Here is a 24,988-nt window from a genome sequence, read left to right as displayed (position 1 = left end):
ATTCAATTGAACTATATGTTAACATTCACTTTGATTTTTTTACTCCACAATGAATTTCAAGTCTGTCTAGATAGACTCATTAAAAAGGTAAATCAATTTCCAAAGGCCTGGATATTCACACTTTGGAACCATTCAAATTGAAATTATAGAAAAAGGCAGGTACGCAAAGGTTACGTGTACAGAGTAAGTGAAAGACTGTGTCGGGGCTTCAGTGCAGAGGAAGCCATGAACTTGGCCAAATGACAAATCTTGGAAACAATACAGACAGCTTCAGGAGTCAAGTGCCGGCCACACAAGGTCAAGCAGGAGAGGCACGAGGGCAGATCTTAGGATTTGCTCAGTGGTCCTGATGTATACAGAAGAGCGATGGTGTACTGAGTGGTGGCGATGTTGGGCCCAACAAAGACGTAGTTGGAGAAAAGGCAAATCAGAAAGAGGCAACTTTCACGACAGAGGCTAAGGGATGAATTGGTGGCAGGGAGGAGCATTCCTTGCTGCCACTGGGAGGGCTGTGGTAGTCAGGAGTGAGCCAAAAGAGCACTCCAGTGTGGGGCAAAGGAGGAGCTGACTGACACGAAAGGCAGGTGTACAGAGGTAACTGCCTGTCTTGGTTTTATTCTGAGTAATTTATGAGGCCCTTGGCAAGGAGGACCGTGGCCTGAATATTACAGAAAGAGGTCAGTTGTGCACCGAATCCGTGTTTGGGTGGAACATCTGTGATTTGTGAATACTGTTGTCATTTGACGGGAAAAGACAGGTTTGTCGTGTAGATTTGGAGGTTAGGTTGAAAATATAAAAAAACATTTCCTCCTTCCTCTCCTGGACCAATCTTCCCCAGGACTCCAGAGCCAATAATGCACAGGAAGGGAGACAAATAAAGACGTGCTTCCTCTATTCATCGTTTTGGGAGGCTGGGCCGCTGGAGAGCCAAGGAGAGGCAGCCTCTCTCTGCCTGAGCCAAGACTGAGGTCGCAATGGTTGCTGATATTCCGCTTAATGAACTGTGAGATGCATTTTATAGGGAGGGCTGTTACGTTTGCTAGCTGGACCAGGCTGGGGTTTTGTGTGTTTTTTTTCTCCTCCAAATTATAGAGCAGACTAAAGAGACCCAATAGAATTAACGGAATTGTCAGGCACAATAAAATGGCCTGGGTTATATGTTTTGGTTGCTGTCTTCTCCAAGTCTTCTTGGAGACTTTAGGAGAACCAGACCAGGCAATGAAATAAGGATGGAAGAATTTTTATCTAAATGGCTTGGCAGTAAACTTACAGCGCTTCTGCCAAGAAATAAGAATTTTCACTTGTGTCAGCAAGATGTGAATTAAAGAGGAAAGAAAAGTGTGAAAACAAACAAACAAAAACCATACAGATACCCTCCAACCAAAGCTGCAGTCTTTTGGAGCATCAGCGTAACTGTTAAGAGTACGTGGGTCAGTTGACTGGATCCCTGAGGGGTTGGTGGATATTGACCAGTCTCCTTGAAAAGCTGAATTACTTTCCCAAACTGGATCTTGCCCAAACCTCCCCTAAGAAGACCTGCCTCATCTCTGCTCCCACCTTCAACCCCTGAAGAAGAACCTTTTCCTTTCTCATAGCCTTCTCCTGACTCTGACATTACTGTCCGCGCAGTCTTCTGCACCAGCCTGTGGCCTGTGCTTCTCTTCTCGGGTAGTTTGTGTCTATAAAAACCACAGTCATAGGGGCCACGAGGGCAGCAGCCATTTTGGGTTTGTTCCTCTCAGAAGGTCAGATTTTGTGCTGGGACACATGGGGACCTTGACACGGACACATCTGTATGAATGGAACGTGGAGAATGGCTGGCCTGGCCCAGTTTCTATTCTTTGTGTTGACTCAGCCAGCCGCCCTAAAACCCCTGGGCCCAATTTTTCACCCGAGTTGCAGACACACTGTCTCAGAACCCTGACTGCGTTTGGTCGGGAGATTTCCAATTTGGTGGGAACAAGAAGTCTCCAGACTTTATTCTTGCGTGTGTCACCTCCATGACTATTAACAGAAGTACATGCCAGTCTGGGTCATCCTGCCATCAGAAAGAGATCATTAGGGAATCTGTCTGGCTCAACAGAGGGCACTTTCCCTTATCCTTTAAAAATGGTGCATCGAGTAGCTTGATGTGTGGGAAATAACCTCTGCCACCTGCAACTCCCAGGGAGAGTGTGGCGCTTGTGACATAAATGGGTACTTGTTTGTTTTGTGACTGTTCTTAAAAGAACCCCAAAAACCCGACAAGTGCAGACACACCCTAAGCTGGATAAGAAGACTGACCTTGAGTTACACACAGTTCACATTTTATATTTAAAATTCATTATTTATCCCAGCGCTCAGTGCATTGAGAGAGGAAACAGGAAATGTTTTCTTCTCTACCTTTGGGTTTATAAGAAAAGCTGAAGTCCTCCTTTCCCCACCATATAAATTGTCAGGTTTAGAATCATAGGGAACTAACTTGATCCCCAATTTAGGGACTCGTGACTTGGAGGACGTTCTTTTCTCTAAGCCTGTTTCCTTCATCTATAAAGTGGGGTGATAGCGGTAGCCACCTTACAGTTACTCTGAAGGTTTGGAAGCATCTGTGCTAAGAGGTGGTGCCTCATTTTTGTATGTAATTCCCAGGTACGCTTCATCGGTTCGCTGATGGGGATTCTTAGCATGTCCTGAGATGGGTGAGTCAGGGGATGGCGCACCTCTTCCGTAAAGGGCCGGATAGTAAGTATTTGGGGGTTTGTGCGGGCTGTTTGGTCTCTGTCACTACTCAACTCTGCTCTTATAATGCAAAAGCAACCATAGACAAAAAATGAATGAGCCTGGCTGTGTTCCAATACAACTATTTATGGACACTGAAATTTCAATTTCATCTACTTTTAGTGTGTCATGAAGTATTACTCTTCTCTTGATTTTTTTTCTGCCATTTAAAAATGTCAAATCTGGGGCCGGCCGCGTGGCCGAGTGGTTAAGTTTGCACGCTCTGCTGCAGGCAGCCCAGTGTTTTGTCGGTTCGAATCCCGGGCTCGGACATGGCACCGCTCATCGAGCCATGCTGAGGCGGCATCCCACATGCCACAACTAGAAGGACCCACAACTAAGAATATACAACTATGTACCGGGGGGCTTTGGGGAGAAAAAGGAAAAAAAAATAAAATCTTTAAAAATGTCAAATCCATTCTTGGCTCAGGCTGTACAAAAACAGGCAGTGGATATAGGTTGCCAACAATCACCCTAGGAGAATTTGCTTGATCTTTTTTTGTAAATATTATTTATGGAGGAACATAAAATGGTTTTCTTGCGAAGATTCAAGTGTCTTAAGTCAATGTAGAAAGCTGAGTAGAGAAGAGATTGATATTTTCATGCCAATTTCAAGCAGGCATACTTTGTAAATGTTGGTGAAGAGCCTGACCAGGATACATCAAAGAAGTGGGTGAAAGAGATGACCCGTTGTAGTTATAGGTCATGAACTTGGATCCGTTTTCCGGTTGTGAAACAGCGATTCTTGTCTCCCCAGACGTCTAGCATGGTTCTTGGTGATGGTCTACACGGGTTTGTTCCCTTAGACGTTTCGGAACACTTCTCTGCATTGTCTCTTTTTTTTCCTAGGATATCTGTGAGAAGTTGGGTGGACAGGATGGGTGATATCTCATTTTATGTAAGAGGGAGCAGCGGCAGCCCAGAGAAAGTCTGTGACCTGCCTAAGGTTCCACCAGTGTAGCAGTGGAATCGGGCCCGGAAGCTCAGTCTCCTAGCTTCTGGTCCAGGGCACTTATGTCTCACCACCCTGCATAACAGTCTTATCAAAAAGATAAGGAGGAGATTAGGGGTCGTACCTGGTGCTCGTAAATGCCATAGTTTATAATATACTATTGTATTTAACCCATAGAAAACCCTGTCAAGTAACAGGGGTGAGTTTTGTTATCTGCCTGTTATGTGAGGCCACTGACAATCTGATGTATTTTACGTTACCCAGGGTCACACACCCATTAAGTATCAGAGGCGAGTCTGGGACCTAGGTTTTCAAACTCCTTTTATTATACCATGCTGCCTTATTATATGACATGGCAGTTGATGTCATTAATACCCAAACATTAAAAAATAAATTGAAAAAGAAATAACCACTCCTGTCCTGGTTCCAGCCCCTGGCAGTGATTTTTAAGTGGAGGTTTGTGTTATGAGAATTTTTGCTTTCAAAATGCTGCATGCACCTCCTGTAAAAGGTTGAATTAAATGATTTTATTTTTGGTAAGTGGCCCATGTAAGTTTATTATTTATTTATCTTGGTTCTTTTTGCTTCAGCTCTTTTGGCTAAATGAAGCCCTGCTGTATTTTTATTGCATACCCCATCGTTAAAAGAAATTGAAAAGACGCTTGTTAGTTTTAATATTGCATGGGTGGAAATATATCTGGCACTTTTAGGAACAGTTACAATTCCTAACAGTGCATTTTCAGAAGTAGTCTGGTTTTGTTCTGGATTGCAAAAAAAGAGAAACCTTTCTTAAATTTGCTATAATTCGATAATCATCTTTCGTTGGGGAGAAGTCTCTGCTTAGTGTGACGCTGATTTTATTGGCTCATTCAGCATTCCTTTCCAGCCTTGGGAGGGGAGTATGCTCTGGGGCAGCATGAAGGGCCTTTCATTTGTTGGTAAATAATCCCAGCAAAGCTGCTTCCAAGCACAAGTTTTCCCCCTTTCTCTATAAACCATATGCTGCTTTAACTATTGGACATATGCCCCTCTCAGTAAACTCTGTACGGCTTTAACTGTTGGACCTATTGTGGAGTTGAACACAAACCAAATACTCGGGCTGCCTCTTGCCTCTTAGCCTGCAACGCAGTCCCTGAGAAGACAGTGTGAAGTGTTCCTTTGCAAAATAGCTATTCAGAACATGGAGGCACTGTGGCAAGAGAACAGGTTGCGCCGGAGGGAAGGGCTTGGGAGAAATACGGTGACAAGGAAGTAATTCAGCCTGAGCACGAGAGCTGTCACTTGCCCTGCGAGATCCTAACCGTGTCCAAGTTCCAAACTGGGCAGAGTTAGAAATTCAGAGAAGTTTCTGAATCACATTTCACAATTCTGGTTTGAAGTTAACAAGTTCATTTGATTACAGTCTGAAGTATCCTTCCTGATAACCTTTATGGGAAGAGGAAGAATAATTTTAACAGTGAAGATGATCTTCACATATACATATAGAAAAATGGCAAGCAAATCAGTGTTCTGCGTGCTTTCAGACCCTTGGCAGTAGGCTCTTTGCAGAAGTTACTAGTCATTCATAATAGAGGAGAAAGTTGTGTTCATCTGGCCACATACCTGACATATGACTTGAAGCAGGTTGCTTAAACTTGTTGAGCCTCGGGATATTTACCTGAATAACTGGAGTGATCATCATCCAGACCTGATAGGCCTGTGGGCATTCCATGGCATGAATGCGCACAGAGCACTTAACATTTAGCACTCATTTTCTAAGTGCTCGATAAATGTGAGCAGCAGTCGTGGTGGTGCTGATCTTTTTGTAATGCACTTTCCCTTTTATGCCTTTCGGGGGGTGGCCTGCTGAAAGCTGGGTTCCCAGGCTTGGTGGGGAAGGAGGTCAGGGCATTTTTGGTACTTATTTAGAAGGTGCTTATGCGTAGATACAAAATAATTAAAATCATCATATAATTTTATATAAGCAATTTCTTGAAACGTCAATAAAGCCTTATATTAAGATATTATTAATATGTGTAAAAATAGCCTACCAGGCACTTATAGTTTTAGGGGGTAGAATAAATAGTTTAAAACAAGACTTCAGGAGATAAATTTGTGGGGTAATTTTTCAATTTATGTGTACGCGATTTGAAATTCTCTAGAGAATTATTGTAAAGGTCATACTTATGATAGAATTAAACATAAAAGTAAAATAAATCAACTTTTTCCACCCTCTAAAATGGTTGCGAAGTACAGAAACATAAAAAATAATCCGTAGAAATATTTTCATGCTATTTTGGTGCATTTCTGAAAGGTTTTTTTTTTGAATTTTGGAATTTTGTATGGAAATAATTGTATATTTTTCTTCCTCTCACCTTCCCTGCCTCCAAAAATTTGGATCCTTAAAAAGTTTGGAGGCATGGTAGCCTAGGAGGGAAGTGAGTGGGCTCTTGATTCTAATTGATGCTCTGCCACTCTCTAGCTGTTTTCTTGGACAAGTCTGACTCAGTTTTTGTATCTATATAATGAGGAACATAATAAGTCTTACCTCATAGGGCTGGCATGTGAGGCCTTAGAACAGACCTGGCACTCAGTGAGGTTCTTTCCTGTGTTCATTAAAATCTTCGAGTGCACTGTATTTAATGATGTAATATTCCATTGTATCGTAAGATAATGGACATCTATTTTAACTTGTTTCCCTTATTATAAATAACACTGTGATGGACATCCTTGCCTATCAATCATTATCTTCTTTGCTAATTTGTTTCCTTAAGATACATCCTGGTAGCGGGACCCACAACTAAAATATACAACTCTGTAATGGGGTCGGGGTTGGGGGAGATTTGGGGAGAAAAACCAGAAAAAAAGAAAAGATTGGCAACAGTTGTTAGATCAGGTGCCAATCTTTAAAAAAGGAAGAAAAAAAAAGATACATCCTGGAAGTGGAATCATTTGATACACCTGTCCCATTAGGGATTTTAATAGTGTGAGAGTGTTTCTGTGTGTCCTCCCTAACGCTCAGTGTTATGGCTTTTACAGTTTTACTCTAATGTTCCTAATTGTTTTCTGCGTGCAAGCTTTACATCAAAAGTGTGTATACCTCTAGCATAGTAGCTACCTCCAGAGTGGCCAGATCCAGTCTGCTACCTGTCTGCCCACGAGCTAAGGATGGTTCTTTACATTTTTAAATGTCATGTGAAATTCAAAATTTCAGTGTTCGTAAAGAAAGTTTGATTGGAACACAGCCTTGCTCCTTGGTTTGCATCCTGTCTCTGGTGGCTTTCCACTTAGAGCAGCAGAGTTGGGTGCTTGCAAAATTCGGACCTATGCTTTAGGGCGTTGACCAAAATTCACATTCAAATTTATTTTATATTTCTTGTCACTGAGTTAGGGAGGTCCAACAGCCAGATATTGAAGTGTGGGCTTCAGTGTCCGACTGCCCAGGCTCTGGGCTCTGCCCACGAGCCAGCTGTGTGACCAGGGTAAGCATCCTCGCTCCTTGGTGCCGTGGTTTTCTCGTCTGGCAAATGAGCATCATGAAGTGTGTTTCTGATCAAGTTACAGCAAAGAGTAAGTGAGACAGGTGAAGCCCTTCCTACTCATAGTAAGTCAGTGTTAGCTGTCATTAATTGGTCCATGGTTAATAGACTTGAGTTGGCAAGCTTTTGAAAAAAGAGATTGGTAGGAAGAATGAGTGAGACTAAAATTACTTGTATTTTAGAAAGGTAGGTGAATTTGGTCTTTGTTTCTTTTATCGCTTGAACTGGGACTTCTTGAAAATAAAAATATATTCCCTTGGCGTTACGTTCCCCTAAATGGGCTTGGAAAACTGGAACAAGGCCCGAAGAAGGGTCTGGCTTGTGTCCTGGTTCCCAGGCTCACTGCAGCGGAGCGTGGGTTGGTTGGTGTCTGCCGGGTCCAGTTGGCCAGAGAAGAGGAGAGCAGCGGGGGACCACAGTATCCTGTCTTGGCGGTGACCATGAAGATGGGCTTCGAGGGGCGTTAGGGTGTGTGGCCCTTCCTGCTTCACTCCTGACAGTACCTAGGCCATTACCTGCAAGTGTTTTATGAAGTTGCAGACTTTTGTGGCTAAGTATCTAGAAGCAGGCTGCTGAGGCACACTCATGCCTCACAGATGGTCCAGTTGTGAAGAATCAATGTGGTATTTTCATTTGGGTTTCTCAAGTGCACATTTCATAGCTGAGGTCAAAGTGGGCTGTGGCTAGAGGGAGCTTCTGCTGGAGAATCTGACCGGGGCTGGGCGGGCAGCACCTGGCCTGGCCTGGAGGCTGAGTCAGCAGAGGAGAGCCCTGCTCCCGACCCTGATCTGTCATGGTGGGGGCGGAGCCTCCGGCTCATTTCGGTGCAATCATGATATTCTCTTGATATTTAAATAGACTCTCCAGGAGAGTCTGATCTCTGCAATGGAGTAAGCGTGGTCTGTAAAATTTTATTAAAACTATAATACGGCCATATGCTCGGGTTTTCTCATTACACAGTCTTCTGAAAACAAAAACCGTGCAACATAAACACACCAGATGAAGCCAGTTAAGTTTGTGTTCACTCCCGCAATTTAAAAAATGGTAGAGAGGTTAGGAAATGGGACTTTGATGTTGGGGGGGAGGGGCGCCAATGGGGAACCACCATTTGAAAATGCTGCCAGAAGAAGCTGTTCCAAACAGATTTATTCCTGTGTTCCTTTAAAGCAAGAGCAGGCTCTGAGTCCTCCTGCCAGACGGGCTGGGGTAGATGTCCAGAGAGATAGGATCGGTCCTATGGGAGGATGCAACGGAGGATGCAGTGGAGGATGCAGTGGACGGCAGCAGCCTGGACACTGGCCTTGTGAACGGGCATTTCATTGTTCCATTAAACTGTTGATTGTGGATCTCTGTATGGAATCTTAACTGCTCGGGTCTGTATGAGCAAAGTAAGAAAGAGAGACTCTTCATTCTTTAGTTATGAAAGACTGAACCCAAGTTCTCAAGGAAATCTCTAATACCTAAATGTTCGTGAGACTGTTACTCACAGATAGGCATAAATGCGCTATTAAGCAGTAGAAGAAAAATTTTGGCCCTCCTGAGAATTTATTGTACTGCCTTTGATGTCACTAATTAACTCACTCTTGTGTAAGCTGTGACTAGCAACTAATAGCGGGCTAATAGAAGCTTCGTGACATTTTAGAATTCTTAATTCAAGGAAGGGTCTTCGCAGGCTCCTGGAAAACGAGGAAGATCTCCTCCTCTCTTTTACAGGAGAGCCTGCAGGGGCCCTCGGGGGCCTGTCGCATCTGTGCTTTGTCTTCCCTGGTACACAGGCAGCTTGTGGCTAGTGCTTTCTTTCTGGAACTTTGAAAGTTGGTTAGGACGGTGCTTTGCGCTTGGACTTAAATGTCCTGGCGTGTTGGGTCATGTTCCGCCAAATCCCAGTGGCTCTTTGCTGTCTGTGGCCTTAATGCCCAGAAGCATCCTCCCAGGGGCCTGCAGGGTTGTAGACCTCTGACTTGTGAGGGTTCAAGAGGCAGAAGGAAAGTGAGCGGCAACTTTCTAGGCCACAGGGCATGCCTGGTTAGGCTTCAGACAAGCTGATAGTGTTCTCAGCTCCTGATTCCCCAGATTGGCATGGAGTCCTCATTGTATTATCTTTAAAAAAAAAAAAAGGCAGGAGGCTGCTTGCTCTGCATCCATCAGAGCTCTCCGCTGCAGTGCGGGTAACAGCATTTCGGCTTTTCCATTTTTGTTTATCTGAATTCTCATCTTGCTTTCTCTACCTACTCTCTTCTATCCCAGGAACCTCTTTTGAAGTTGAATGGAGCTCTGTATGCTGATAACTGGGGAGTGAGGCGAGAAATCAGCCCTGAGTTGAGCACTCACCTGTTCTTTGGAGCCAATAGTTTCTGCTGAAGGGCCTGTGGGATGTTAGTCAGTGTGGACTGTGTTTTGTTCGTTGGCAAAAAGAACTCTAGAAATGTTAAAACAATTAAGAGGCTCCTACAGCTCTGATGGAGGGCATGTTCAACTTTCTCTCCTTTCACCTGGGGACCTCCTAGTGATGAAAAGAAGAGAGAGCTCCCCTGTACTCTTGGAGGGAGGGTTGCCACTTGAATTTCTCCAAAGCTTCAAATCCTCCTGCAGCTGTCTCCTGTTGCAGGCCCTGCAGTGCGCTTTAGAGCTGGCAGACAAAGCGGACGGAGGCTCTCTCCAGATCCATCTGGGCCACTCCCTCTGTCATCAGTCATTGTCAACGGGAGATGTGTGTGTAGCCGCACAAGGGCGATGTCTGACCCCAAGGGCATTGGAAATGTTCTTAGAGGAGGCATTGTTTGCTCGCTCCCTTTGGAAGCCAAGCTCCAGACGTTGTAGGGAGCAGCCCCTGATTTAGGCATAACTTGCTATCTGGGTGGAAAGAGGCAAGATTCTGCTTCTGAAAACTACAGGAACTTTATTTCCCCTTCCCAGCGCGATTCTGCATGGCTTATGAATACACTTAGCCTCTCTTCTTTTTCATTTCTGATCTCTCCTTGGTCAAAGTCGTGGGGAGAATTCTGAAACAGGGACGCGAGGCCTTGGGTTCCAATGGTTTTTATTCAAAGAACATCAAAATGTAAATAACCAAAGAAAGAAAAGCGGACAAGATGCGACAAACGCATAATAGGAAAAAATGAAATAATGCTCCTTCGAAACACAGCGAGGCAATTTCTTGGGAGGAAAGTGGAAAACGATGCTCTGCTTCTTGCTCAGAACAGGAAAGTGCGGCCCCAGGCTCGTGGAAGCACATTAGAAATTGCAGTAACACACAAGAGCCTTGACTGGGCCTCAGCGTGCGACAGAGTAGGGGTGCTGTCTTGTGTAGGGCTTGTGTGTGTCTTCACGCCGGTGCCAGTGGGATGCTCCATGGACCCAGACCTGGAGGTTGGATGTCTCACTATATGTTTTTCCTTTGGGTCCCCTGGGAGCTTCCCAGGAGTGGGTTTATGTCGATAAAAACTTAATGGGGGAGTATCGGAGTTTTGAAAATGTCTGTGCGTAAAAATCTACTTACTTTTTTCCCCCCTTTTATTGGTGGTAGTGGTGGTGGAGGCGGGGGGCGCATACAAACTCCAGGCGTCATTCTCAAACCTGCCCAGCAACAGACGTCTTGTCCTGTTAACAGGGCGCTGTGGCTCCAGTAAGGCGTTGGAGTTCTTGCGTCACTGGCTTGCCAGGCACATGGCTGCCTGTGTCTGATCTGGAAACCGGACCTCGCACCTTGTCCTGCTGCAGCGTTGGGTTGTCGTGGGGATTGAGTGACATGGTGGAAATGATAAAGCGTTCTATGGAGGGAAAGGATGATTTCTTAAGGAAAGGGGCCATGTTTGCTGGTGAGGGCTCAGCACGAGTCATCTGCATATTGATTGAGCCTCAGACCTGTGTTTTAATCCATTTGAAGATGACTTTATTATATCATTCAGTATGGAAATGATGAGGCTTCACAAACTCAGACCCTCTTAAACATGAAAATATTATTTTCTTATTAGAATCCCGTTCGGCTGGAAATCTGAGTATCCAGTCTTCACCCCCCTCCCCCCTCACATTTTGTTGCCTCCTCCCCGCCCCCCATCCAACCTTCATTTTGGCTCACCGAAATCTGAGTGCCACTTTTCTGGGAAAGCCTGATATTCTGACTTCAGTTTTGTAATTTAATGATGGAGAGTTTCCTTAGTAAACCAAATTTAGAGTCCTAGAATGCTTATCTTATATCCAGACCTTGAACATAAAAGGCATTTTATACCCGCAATTGTTCATTTAATGAGCAATTGCAGAGTGCGGGCCGGTTAAGGGATTGAGCTATATGCACTATTATTGCAAGAAGTATTCCGAAATACCAGAAATAGGACGTAAGCTCTGATCAGGGAGACTGCGAGCACAATTACCTTCTTTTCAAATCCTTCTGTGACACTGCGGGAGGAAAAAGGACTTTGAAACTTGAAAGGAAAGAGCTTGCTTTCAACCTCAAAAGCTAGGAGGAAAGGGCTCTGAAATTTGCTCAGAATTCCCAATTCACCATTAGCCTGTTTCTTCCTTTAGCCTCAAGGCATTCTCCGCTTTTTGAAAAGATGTTAAGAAATTCAGTCACAATAGAGAGCCTAGTTTTGAACATGTTTCACTCGGTCCATTGAGGTCTGGGCTCCAGCCTTTGTGTGGGGTGAATTGAGCTGAGCGGCTAGCTGGTTGGAGAGAGGTGAATGAGGAGTCGCTGTGCAGTCGCAAATTCTGGCAAAGAAAGACGCTCCCCCTGCCTTTATGTTACAATATGCATTCCTGTACAACCCTGCTAGTGGCAATATGTGGAGTTGAGCCTGTTCTTAAGTCAATACAGAGTACTTGGTTTATGGCAACTCTTGTTAAGTTTGTCTTGTAATTGAAGCTGCTGTTGACCTTGCTTGGAGACCATTTGTAAAACCGTTTATTTAGCATAAACTGAAATAATAAACCCTCCTTCTCTCGGGCTGATTGTGATAGGGTGACATTAGTTTGATTTAATGATTAGCCGCCTGACCCTTCTGCTGGAGAGAGCGGCTTGAATAGAGAGTTCACTGGGAAGCACTCAGAAAGAATACTAATGAGCTTGTTAAATTTAGCATGGCTCCAACCACTTTTAATTCCTCTAATGGGAGCAGCACTGCCTGGGAGAGGGAGAGGAGGCAGGGAGACACCGAGAATGTTCCTAGAGGGTCTGCTCAGCTAGAGAAAGCCCACCGAGAGAAGTTTGCAGAAAGTAGCTAGCCAAAGCCTGGGGACTGAGTTGTAAGTATTGTCCGTTCTCTTACACTCTGTGTCTTCTGCGTCTCGGGGCAAGAGAGGAGTAATGGTGTTAAAATGGGATTTAAGGGAACAGTTTAAAATCGATGTTAATTAAAAAAAGGTGAACACGTACGCTGTGGGCTCCTAACCAGCTAATTTTGTTAGAGTGACAGGAGGTGTTCCTAGATAGTGATGCATTGCAGGGGTTTATTTTTTATACTGGAAGAATCGTGTGAAACTTTTAGCTCAAGTCCTAGGCGGAAAAGCTCTTGTTTGTTTGGTTGCGGTGCGAAATTGTACAGCAGTTTGTGAGCAGATGCACGAGAGTGTGTGTTCGAGTCCTGCTTCACGCAACACAATTACTTTCTTTCAGTCCTTCCTGTAGTCCAGGCAGTGTTTGCAATGAGGCGACTTTGGAGTTTTCAGAGTTGGTGGCGCTAAGAGTGTCCGACTCGATGTCAGTTTGCTTTTGGATCGGGCTGGAAAATCTGGGACACTTTCTAAACTGTGATGTTTGGGCAGCTCTCCCTTTGGGGGCAGGAATTCATTCACTTCCACTTGAGCGTGGCTATCCAGAAGGAAGGAGGTCCAAAGTGGGATTATGATGACAGTATTTAAAGTAATTTTCCCTGCAACTTTTTTGTGAATTGCATGTTTCGGTTTCCCCCCTGAGCTTGCAGCTGTTAAGCAGAGAAGCACGAACAGTCGCCCTGTGTTTGGCTGTTACAGTCCATTGGCAGATGCTCCTGGACCAGTGGGCTGTTTGCTTACATTTCTGCAGCAGACTTCTGCTTGTTGCCATGGTGGACAGTATGTTTCTGTCAATAATTTGGCCTGGCGGAGCCTGTCTGCACTGACTCTCAAACTTTATTGAACAGCTCGGCTCAGCTGAACAAGATGAAACAGCTTTCGTCTTTTGGCTTGCTGAAGTGGTTGCTGAATTTATAAGAGCAGGCAGGAATATTGCTTGGATAGTTTCCCCTTCACTGTAGAGGGTGCTTTCAAGCCCCGTGGCTGTTTGTATTCGGGAGCGTGTGTACTGTCAAGTTTTCATCTGAATGCCCATCCAAAGCAACTCGGTACCCAAGGAAAACTTCCTTGAAATACGCATCTGCTGGCATTTTTTTGCAGGGGGAGGGCAGGTAACAATGTGGCAGCATCCACGATTGTAAGTCGGTCTCCTGATGCAAGTTTCCACGTTAAAAAAAATTCTTGCCTGCATTTAACTTTTCGAAGGGAAGGAGTTAATTTTTTCTGTGTTAAATTTTTGAACTTTGTTTATTTCCTGTGATAACTTTCGTATTCACGTATGTTGGGTTGACGCTCATTAAGAAAATAATTTAATTAAAAAATTAAATAGAAAATTTAAAAGTTTAATACTTTAAAAAAAAAAAAGAAAATCATTTGCTAAAAAAAGCGCCCCCGTTTCCACCCACCCGTCCACCTACTGCTGCCTTCTCCCAGGAGGTTGGGGGGAGCATGAGGACTCTGGCCAGACCATGCCAATTATTCAATTATTCGTGAAGTTGGATTCATAAAGTCATCGCTTCCAAGAAACTCACTCTATTACAGGGATGCAGTTTTAAGAGAAGAAAAGTTAATTTCTTCTAGGAAGATTAAGCCAAGGGAATCCTGTTTCAAACCTGGAACAGATTAGTAGAGCTTGGTTATTCATGTTTCCCAGAGAATGCTAATGAGGTGTCACAGCCCCTCTTGGTAAGGGCTTTCTGACTTTCCACAGGAAGGTCCCTTCGACAGAATTTGCAGCTCAACTCCACAAGTTCACTTCAGGTTGAAATTTGAAATAAAGGCGCAAATTAGTGGAAAGTATGACTTTGGCTATTTGTAGGTTATAGGAATTTTTATAAAACCAACTAAGAGTTTCAGTGTTTTTGACACTCTTTTGCTTGTACCTAGCTGCAAACCCTTATTCTGTATAGCCTGCAACTTTACTGCTAATGAAGTACAAGGGTGGACTGGTGCCTGCGAGTTTAGTCAGAAGGAAACATAAAAATGTAGGATTTTTTTTTATAGTTGGTTTTAAATTAGCAAAAGCATGGTTTGAATTGCTTTTCTGAAGATCAATGTGTGAAAATGTAGGATTACACCAATTTTTTTCTTTTAGTAGTTTCTTGACAGATTAAACTCATAATTTATGCCATAATTATAAGGTTTGGAGTTGAAGATCTGCACAAAACAATGCTAAAATAGTGTTTCACAGTTGCCTTGTAGTAGTCGGCAAATTCACTGTAAAGACCAAAACATACCTCATTGTCTGTTCTGTTTTGCAAGGCATTTGGTAGGCTGAAAAAAATATGTTGCTTATTTCTTCAAGTCCCAGACATAGGCTGAGGGACGAAAGTTGCTGCTGGCTTTACGTCGTTCAAGTCATTAGTCAACACAAAACAGGAGTCTTACTTTAGTTGGTATTTTCACGCTCGTCCATGTTTATAATTATACTTCCTTCTGAATTTGTGCAAAGAGCTATGAAACAGCTAAAGAACACTTTTTCTGTTTATTAGGGGCTCACAGCCAGTCATATCTGCTTTATGGAACACTTTGAAGATAAATTTGTGTATTGGGATAAGATGTGTTCAAAATCTGTCCATCTAAAATGTACAACAATATTATTGTTTATGCTCAAATATCGGGCTTTTTTTTTTTTTTTTTGAGGATCAGGAATGAGAAACAGTTTTCAAATTAAATGTCTAAGCTTTGTTTCCATCAGCACTTACCTGCCAGCACACGATCTGCTGATTAGAGGCAGAGCTTGTCTGGGCGTTTGCGTTGAGAGTATGGGTATGATTCCAACAGATGAGTTGGTCCACTTGTCGTGGGTTCAGATCGCCAGTTTGGTTTAATTTTATGCATGGGTTCTTGGATCTCCTAGTATAGAAAGGTCATCCAATCACATTTGCAGAGAACCATGGTAGAAAGATGGGAAGTTCCTACAGATCAAAGGGAACAGAAGTATTAGGGGGCTGGAATATCAGATACATGTGGAAATTCATCAAGCTGTTTCTTACATGTCTGAAGAACTGTCTGGACCTCACCAGAGCAGGTACATATATCAGCGTAACTGATGCCTTGCTCACTCCCACGTGGTCTTCCAGTGTCCCGCCAGTCTCCTCTGAGTTCTCAGCTCTGGTTGTCTGGGCTGAAGCGGCACTGTAGGTTTCCATGATTGGCACCTTTATCCCTTGTAACTGGTGGGTTTTCTCTCTCCTTTCTGGCTCTGTTAAATCTCTCATTGGGTTATGAATATGACTTAAAAACCCCAAAACATGAAAACTTTGGGATCCCTTTCTAACAGGTCATCCTCTGAGGAACAGAGGCCCCTTCGCTCCCTGGATCGCCCAGAGACCCAGCTTCCTCAGACAGACAAGGGAAGCTGGACATCCACAGCCTTAGGTTGGCAAAACTTCCAGCTCCACGTGGGACCTGCGGGGATATTGGCAAGTCCCTGATGAAAAGCCTCAGTGGCAGATACAGCTGGAAGCTTGTGATGATAACTTGCTGACCCCCTACCTACATCTCAATTTAATAGGCTCGTTTCCTGCTCCTCATCACCCTTCGATTTGTATTTTGGACCCTCATTCATAAGCAGTTTTGTCTGGAGAATATCCCCTCATGGCGTAGCTTTCTAAGTTGCCAAGAATGAAAAATAGGCTTCTTTTTGGGAGGAGGGACAGAGAGGAGACCTAATTGATTACTGTTTTGTAATTGCTCCTTAAAGTGGCTGACAGAGTCTTTCATTTTCATTCTTTCTGCAGAGGATGAAAGTCCTGGACAGACCTATCACAGAGAGAGAAGAAACGCAGTCACTATGCAGCCACAGAATGTCCAGGGGCTTGGCAAGATCAGTGAGGAGCCTTCAACGTCTAGTGACGAGAGGGCCTCGCTGATCAAGAAGGAGATCCATGGGTCCCTGCCTCACCTGGCTGAGCCCTCCGTACCCTACCGGGGGGCCGTGTTTGCTATGGACCCCAGGAACGGTTACATGGAGCCCCACTACCGTAAGTGGTTCCTGCCCCGTGGCACTGTGTGTGTGTGTGTGTGTGTGTGTGTGTGTGTGTGTGTGTGTGTTTGCGCGTGCGCGCATGTGCTTGGGTGAATTACTTGACTTTATTAATATTTGGTATTAATTTATGCAAATGTTTAATTTCTTCTCCACTTTTCTTCTTACTCCTCCTCCATCCTGTCCATTCTTCTTTTTAGGGAGAGCCATTTTCTTACATCTCGAAGCAAGTCAGCCCTCAGTGGGGCTGCCTTCAGGAAGGTGTCCATCTGTGGCTGATCCACATGGACCTTTCCTGGGGTCTAGAACCAATTTGCTCCACCCAAGTAGATGCCACGGGAAAATCGGTTGATAGGGGAGTCATTTAAGTGGGCTGCATTAACAGAAGTCTTTCCCAGCAGCTAGTCCCATTTTTAATGATTTTTGCCTAATGGTTGAGGGGGAACAAATCTCTTTTAATGAATTGATGCTAAATTCCTTAATGCAGAAGAATTTTCTGCGTGTTCTACTTTCTTCTCTAACCAGCATACCGGAAACATCGGAAGCTCCTTTCCCAACACTAATAAAGTTTTGCAAATTAACTAGGATCCTGCACATAGGTATACGATGGTTTCCTCCGAAGGCAGAATATAAAGGAAAATATATAAGGGTTGGCTTTATTTCTGGCCTGTTTCTAGTTAAAAAATATAATTTGGTTGTGGAGTAATGAAGTTCGTATTGAGGTGGCAAAGCCTACAGCTCTTGATTGCAGATTTATCACCTTGCCAGGATACAGACTGGCCGTTTAACCTCCGTGGCTCCAATTCCAGAGATCCATGGAGCCCCAGAGAGGGAACTGGTTTGTGTTTCCCTTTTTCCACATCATTCAGAAATTTTAGTGTTTTAAGGCAAAAGGTCATTAGCCAGATGACTGATTAGTGAGGACAGCTGATTAGTGCATGTTTTTTTGCTCCAGAAAGTGCCCAGGATAAAAGCTAATTTCATCCCTTCATTAGTTGGCTGGCAGCAAAGGGGGAATGTTCCCTCATCAGGGTGCAGATCAAAGAGTCTGGAACAACCTGAACTCTCAGCAACTGCTTTTCCCCCCCGACCAGATTATATTGTTGGTGAAGAAGGAAGATACGTTATTTTTTTAAGGGGAGAGAGTTTTCTTAAAGTGGTCAGAAGCACGGAGGAAAAGCCTTTCTGGATTCTTCTAAGCTTTTCGAAAAGGCTTCAACTTCTCTATTTAAAAAGGGCTTGTCAGTCCTATGGCTGCTGTTGTTTTTACAACCACAGAAATAAGGAGGAGGTGCCGCGTGCATGTTTCTTTCCTCCCCTCATTAAGGTCTATTTCGTTTTATTTTATTTTTCTTTTCTTGTAGGAATGAGAGTTTAAAATAGTGTTGGTAGGGTTTTTTCTCCATGCACATTCCTCAATTTTCTACACATTATTTTTATTTATGCGTCTCCGTTAGATATCATCCATGCAGGAAATGTGATGGAATCTCTATACTTTGTACGTATATTAATATTCCCTGATAATATGCTTACTTTTTAAAAAGAATCAAGTCCAGATTATTAGCCACAAGCTCCTGCGTTGTTTTCGTCTTTATGTGTGAACACCTACTTTCCCCGTCTCATATTTATGATTTGTTTTTTATTCCAGATGCCCACTAATTAGTGGGGTACTTAATTGGTCAGGACAGCTGGCAAGTACTTCTTTTTTGGCTGACGGAAGTAGGCAGATGACCGTTAACTTTCTCTCTGTGCCATTCAACTTGCAGCTTGCTCTTGGTCCATTTGTTCCAACGGTTTGCCCACTGAATCCTCTCCCCATCGTTTGAGGAGCTGGGCGCTCTGCACACCTGGGACCCTCGTCACCTCTTCAGCGGTCACTACTTGGGCCTCCCATGAGTATTAACTAGCACTGGGGCACTGGCGATCTCTTGGTGGGACGTGGAGCTCTTCGTTGTCACTTGCTTTAGAGGACATAGCACCAATAGGTTGGGTATTCTTCAGATTTTCCCGCTGAATTGTTCCAATCACTGTTAAAATTACATAACTTAGAAGCTATTTACATTGTCTATAACCAAATGGCAAATGCTATTTTGACCCACCATCCCAAAGTACTTCCTAACTTGGTCCTAAATAAATGACTATCATTACATACATAATATGAACCAGGGGTCCGAGAGGTTACACAGATTGACTCAGGGCTCAGGGCATTTGGGTTCAAGTTTTAGCTTTGCCACATACTGGCTGTGTGACCTTGGCCAAGTGTGCTGACTCCTCTGAGAATCACTTGGGAAATGTCGAAGAGGGGTCATAAGAAGACTGCCTGCCCTATGGTGTCTCGTGAGAAGTAAGTGAGACAGTGCAAACAAAATAAGGCATTCGGTGAAATCTCTGGCCCATGGCGAGTGCCTCCAAATTACTGTGGTTGTTGTTCTTCTCTGCCTCACTTTCCTCCTCTTCGTGTTTATACTCCCTTCTCTTCCTTCTCCTTCTCTTCCCGGCTCCCCCTCCTCCTCCTCATCACCATCATCGTCTGAATGTGATGAGTTCACAGTTGCAGTTGTGTTTCGTTCAGCGTAGACGGGCTTTTCTCTGCCACCCGCTCACCTGCCTCCCTGAGGTCAGCATCTCCTGTAAACACAGGTTAGAGATCGAGTGGATTGTAAACCTTAGGAAGAGGGTCGGTTGGTCAGGACCGGGCGCTGCGGCCTTCTGACATCGTCCTTTCTCTCTGAACCTTAGTGGATTGACTGTAATTTTTTTCTAGTTGGTAAGTAAAGAAATTTTAAAACTTTGTATGAGTTTGAGAAGTTTTGACATTTTAAATTCTTGGCAGCAAGTGTTTCATGTAACAAATATAAACCTAATACATTTGGAAAAATAAAACGTCCAGAATTATTCGTATTAAATAATTTAAAAATGTCCTGAACTGAGCCTCAAAAATTCACATAGGATATGACTTGACTTCTTCTAGAACCCTGTTGGGTTATTTAATCTTTTACCAGCACAATGAGTATGTTTTAGGTGCTTTATAAGAAAATTATCCACCTTACATGGATTTAATTATCCAGATAAAGCTAATGACTGATGTGATGTGAAAGTTGCTACATCTTTGAAGAATTTTTTAGTGAAGGAGAAAAGTGCCCTGTTCTCAAAATGAGACGTCAAAGCTTCGTCACGTTTCCTTACGTTGTCTCGGTCCTGCAGCGCTGTCCATAACACGAGTTCATTGCAGACCTTCGGGAGCTCAAAGGTCGGAAACATCTTTTGAGGCCATTCCCTTTTCCTTTGAGTCAGTTGCCAGCCCCGCCAGCCTGTGGAGAGAAAGGGCTCCCCTAATCGAGTGTAGCTGGGTGTGTGGACACTCACAGTCATGGCTACATTTCTCTGTGGTTGGAAAATGTCGACTTGCCAAAATGCCTAATTTGTGCTTCTATATATACGAACTTTGTATTTCTAAAGTGTGGGCAGGCTTCCTGTAAGACCGGAAAAGGGAAAATCGTTTTTTTCCCCTCAGAAGTACATCTGTAAACTTTTTATTGCACAAGACTTTATTATACTTGGGTATGCAATGCTGCATCTTCACAAATTGCAGTGAGGCGGGACTCAAAAGTATTTTAGGTTTTGTGGGTTTGACTTGAAAAAAGGAAAAGAAGAAAGAAATCCTGGGATGGGGCACTTCAAACATTTGCAACATGTGTTTGGAATAAAATGCACACAGGGGGCACTGGGGGGTGTTCGCTCACAAAGGGTAGCCAGGGATGGGCTGTATATCAAGGCAAGAAATAGACCTTCAAGCTGCATGGCACGGCCATGGTGTGGTGCTGACAGGCTCGCTGCTCCAGGATCACTTGTGCTTTATAATTGGGGAGAGTGTGGGAGGGGCCGGATTTGAGAGACCTGACCTGCTTGTGCTGGAGTCAGGATAAGGGCCCTCATCGCCTGCCCAGAGATCCCACAGCAGTTTCCTCCTGCCTCTGCTCCATCCGTAGCCAGGTGTTTCAAACCACCCTCACCGCCTGCTTTCGCTGACTGCCATGCATTTATTTTTCTATCAACTCGCAAAAGCGGGTGACATAATAGTTAAAGCATTCCGGTACCCCGGCCGACACTTAACTTTTATTCTCTTCCCTGTTACAGAAAACATGTGTCTCATTGTCTCCCGTCTCACTGTGAAGAGTCAAGTTTCCTAACCGTCTCTGCGGGGGTCTTTCTGGGGAGCTGTTGGATTCACTAGTCATGTCATATAGGGCCCCTGCTGCTTTTGTGAAAAGGGGTAGAAAGATGCCTCCTTTTCTAAAATTTCAGGTCTGTTTTACAGTTTTATAGTTGTGTGAAGACTGTTTTCCTTCTGCCCCCAACGGTTCCCAAGCGGTAATTCCTCCTGGAAAATATGATTCATTCCTCTGTGCACATGCTCTGATTGAAAACATACCACTGGTATTCTTCCTTATGTTTCCCAGCTCAGATGACAGAACTATTAGTTGCTAATTAGCAAAACCTGAAGAATTCGCTGAAAGGAAAGAAACGGAATTTTTAATTGGCTTGCATTTATTTTCCGTGGAAAGCTGATGTGCTGAGCCCGCTTGCATTTTTGTGTGCTAAAAAAAAAAAAGTAAGTTTTTTTTTTCTACCTGTCTGTCTTTATGTCAGGTGACTTTCCATACTCCTTAGAAATACATCGAAAGCGAGTGGAAGAGAAGATGTGTATTTTCCATATTTAATAGGTGCACCTGCTCACATTCCTCTTCCTACTGGAGTGTCATCTGGAGACTGTGAAAGATAAAAATGCCTACAGGGCGCAAATGAACAGTTTGGCGTTGAGCAAACTGCAAAGGCGGTGACAGTTTCCTGAGCACACAGCTCCATTCTCATCCAGGCTGTCTTACCTCTTTGGAGAACAGTTGATGAGCCAAGTAGGAGCGTTTTGGGTTTTTTTTTCCCTTGAAAATTAGATTGTTTAACCAGAAAGACTGATACTGGGTCATACTCTGGGGGCTTTGCTGGGTGTCTTGCTTCCTGGGCTGTTAGTCTTGAGTTGTAGGGGCAACTGGAGTTGGGGAGATGCAAGCAAGTCTGGGAACCTTTGTAAAACTGTTATTCGTGAGCTTCAGAATAGCTCCCTGTTTATTCCTCTCTTTCTCTTAGAAATTCCATATGACGACCCATGCTTTCTTTAAACAACCAGGAGGTAATGTTTTAAGACTAGAAACAGGGAGCCGCTCCCATAGATTTTTAAAGAGCTACCTTGCAAGGTAACTCTGCAGAAAGTGGTAGAAATTTGGGGATGATTCTTAGGGTTCCAGATTCGACTCTTCCCACTGAATCTTGACTACGCTTCTACCTAATGTGACTGATTCTACGCATCGGTCTTGGGAGATAGCGAGTGAAAGTGGGAACCACTGTGGCATTTGGAAAAATTCGTTATTGATTTTATCCATTGGATTTGGGGATGTATTTATCAGAGGGGACCAGGGAGAAGCATAAAGGCCACCCAGGAGAGGGATAGAAAGAAAAGGCTAAGGGAGACGTGTTGTAGAGAAGATCAGTTGGCCGGTTGGTGCTCTGGCCAGCCCTCCTTCCTGGTGCCGCCCAGCGCAGTCCTCTCCTCAGGCAAGTCAGGCTCGTTCTGGTCTGCTTCTCAGGTGTGGCCCAGCCTGGTCACTCTGCTTCTACTGTCGTTCCTCCTGGAATAGCTCTTTGCTTTCCTCCTCGCCTTCAAGTCCTACTTATTCTTCCATCTAAAGACTACTTCCTTTGAAAGTCTTAGGTTCCATCTTACAAGGATCTTTCCCTGCCCTGGACACCAAGTAGACGTGTAATTCTGCCTTTAAACACATCTCAGCCACGACCTTGTGTTGCCCATCTACGTTGGCCTAGTCCCCTTTAAAATAATGTGATAGTCCAGGGGCAGGGCTGAGGTCTTCTGTCCACCGGCATTCCTAGGCGGGCCTGGGAGGGCCCATTGACACTACTGTAGGGCAGAGAAGGGGTGACTCATTTGGTTGCTTGACCTCAGTCACACCAGAAGTGAAATTTGTCCAGAGCCTGTCAATCAGAGTGGGCTTCCTGGCAACCTGAAGAGACCCAAGCTCTCGCTTCCATTTTGTAATTGAGTTTAGTCATGCAAACTCCTATCCAAACTTAGTTCCCCAACCCTTTTTGAAAGCAGGCAGGGTTTAAAGTGTTTATGACACATTTATACATTATAAATTGTACATTTTTAAAGCATTAAAAATATTTGCTTCCGCGTACATATGGCACATTGAGAACTGCTGGGATTCCCTGACGGGGTCGATTGGGATCCTTTGGAATAAGTTGGCAGTTTACTCACAGACTTGGGTGCGATCTTCATTTTAAGTGCTGTGAGATTAACGCAGGAGATCCGCCTCTCGCGTGCTTTGACGCCCATTTAAAATTGAACAGGTAGGTGTTTTTCCTGAAGTTAAGGTGAGCCTGGTATTTGTTTCCCCTTTTCCAAATTTCAGTGATTTGTCTTATCTGCAGTAACCTCTAGGCAATTCATGATTTCAGTAACATCTTTCCAGCTTGTTAGTGTCCAGGTGTGCATGTAATCCATGTTAACGGGAGCCTCCATCGACAGATCGATTGCAGATCATGAAACCAATTGTTTAAATAGTCCATATAATTATTTTCCTCTTCTAATTCGTCACCCACCCAACACAACTGGCAGTTTTTTCAGTTGCTCAGTTTCTTCTCCTCCCTGCCTCCCCCCTTCCCTCCTTCCTTCCTTCCTAGAGTAAATCATGAGAAACAGCAGCTCCTGCCGTTTCATAGCCACTGCTAACAGCTCTCGTCCCATTTTCTAACAGAGGCAATATTATCCTTGGCCCTCCTCCTTTTTCTTGTATAATTAAAGAATGCTACCTTTGATGTCTCTTGAAAGCTGCACCTCCTGTCCTGCTTCGGCTTTCTTGATCTTGTACCTAGAAATTTGTGCCGTATCTTCATACCTCTTAGTGAGCGGGCAGGCATTTCTCTCTCTGTGCCTTTCACAGTTTGCTTGAGTAGAGGGTAACCGACCTGGCGTTTCGTTGCTCCGGCCTGCCTTCCTGTGTTCAGATAGAGTCCGGATTCGTGCCATTGTCTTTGAAAAGCATCCAATGTCCTCAGTCCTTTTCACTTTTACATTTGGGTCCTACTTTGGGTCTCTCCTAAAACGAATTGTTCTTATCTTCCTAATGTCTTCCTTTCTTTTTGGGGATCCACACTTTTTTTTGTGTGTGTGGAAGATTAGCCCTGAGCTAACATCCGTTGCCAGTCCTCCTCTTTTTTGTTGATGAAGACTGGCCCTGAGCTGACATCGTGCCCATCTTCCTCTACTTTATACGTGGGATGCCTGCCACAGCATGGCTTGCAAAGTGGTGTGTAGGTCTGTACCAGGGATCTGAACCGGTGAACCCTGGGCCACCCAAGTGGAGAGAGTGAACTTAAGTGCTACACCACCAGGCTGGCCCCCAGGCTTTTTCTTTTAACCTCAGTTTTTGATGACTTTCTTCCTCTTTGGAACAAAATGAGGCAACTTCTTGATTCCTTCAGCTGTTCGTGTTCGTTGCTCATCTGTCAGTCGTTTGTTAGTTGAGCATGTGCTTCCTGAGTGTCTGCTAAGTGCTGACCAATGTGGGATAGAAAGACAAGGTCGCTGCTTCCATGGAGCTTCAGGCAGGTGGGACATTAGGACAAGCAGATAAACCCGTGCAAAAGGGCCACACAGAGGACGTGTCAGAAGAGACAGATGCCAGGTCCTTCGGGAGCAGGGAACACACATACTTGACCCAGACTTGATGAATCCAGACGGCTTCTTGGAGGAAGTGACATCTGAACTATTCCCCGTGGTGGAGAGATAGAGAGGAACTTTTGCAAAGGCCTAGAGGCCAAAGGAAAACCTGACAACTGTGAGGACCTGAGAGGATTCTGCATGGAGGGAGGAGCTCAGGTAGGGGAGTGGCAGGAGAAACGCTGAGAGGCTGCAGGCCAGCAGGCTTCCTGGAGCTGTTCCTCCTCTACGTTAATTCAGGGCGAGCATGAGACCGGTTTCGTGCCTTTTGCATATGTTAACAGATCTTTGGGGAGCTATGTTTCCCATCACTAACACAGAGTTTCTTTGTCACAGAGTTTAACTCACCTCCTCCTTTGGATTTGCCAGTGTGTGATTGCTCTCCCCAGCCCCCCCCAACTTCCCTGGCTGCCTGCTCTTCACTGGTCCTCATGTACATGCTGCAGCTTCCCCTGGGTAGCGTGTCATAATTTCCCGTGAAGACAACAAAATCTATTTCTACTTCTCAAACTGCTGAGCTTTTCTGTACCAGATAACCCTGCTAGTCACGATACCTTGGTCTCAATGTACAAATTGCAAACATTGAGAAAGAAGTATGGCTTCATTTCCAGTGAATTAAGAGTATTCTCTATCAAGACATGTTTTAACTTCAAAATATAATTTTCACAATTTAAAAAATCCTTGAGTTTCATTTTATTAGAAAATTC

General features: G+C 44.3%; 1 protein-coding gene across 3 annotated transcripts in view; it reads left to right on the top strand.

Annotated features, from left to right (window-relative positions):
• Positions 1-24,988, top strand: part of GLI3 (GLI family zinc finger 3) — a 263,244-nt gene that overhangs the window by 68,466 nt on the left and 169,790 nt on the right. The window contains exons 2-3 of one of the 3 annotated variants that reach the window (XM_046669445.1): positions 2,629-2,678; positions 16,242-16,484. In XM_046669445.1, the coding sequence (XP_046525401.1) occupies positions 2,675-2,678; positions 16,242-16,484 (247 nt within the window). In that variant the 5' untranslated portion in view covers positions 2,629-2,674. Of the gene's footprint in view, positions 1-2,628; positions 2,722-16,241; positions 16,485-24,988 lie in introns of all 3 variants that reach the window. The other 2 variants (XM_046669443.1, XM_046669442.1) reach the window with 2 other exon arrangements.

This window comes from Equus quagga, chromosome 8, assembly GCF_021613505.1.
Source record: "Equus quagga isolate Etosha38 chromosome 8, UCLA_HA_Equagga_1.0, whole genome shotgun sequence".
Taxonomy (NCBI): Eukaryota; Metazoa; Chordata; class Mammalia; order Perissodactyla; family Equidae; genus Equus; species Equus quagga.
This window is presented reverse-complemented; position numbering and strand designations above follow the sequence as displayed.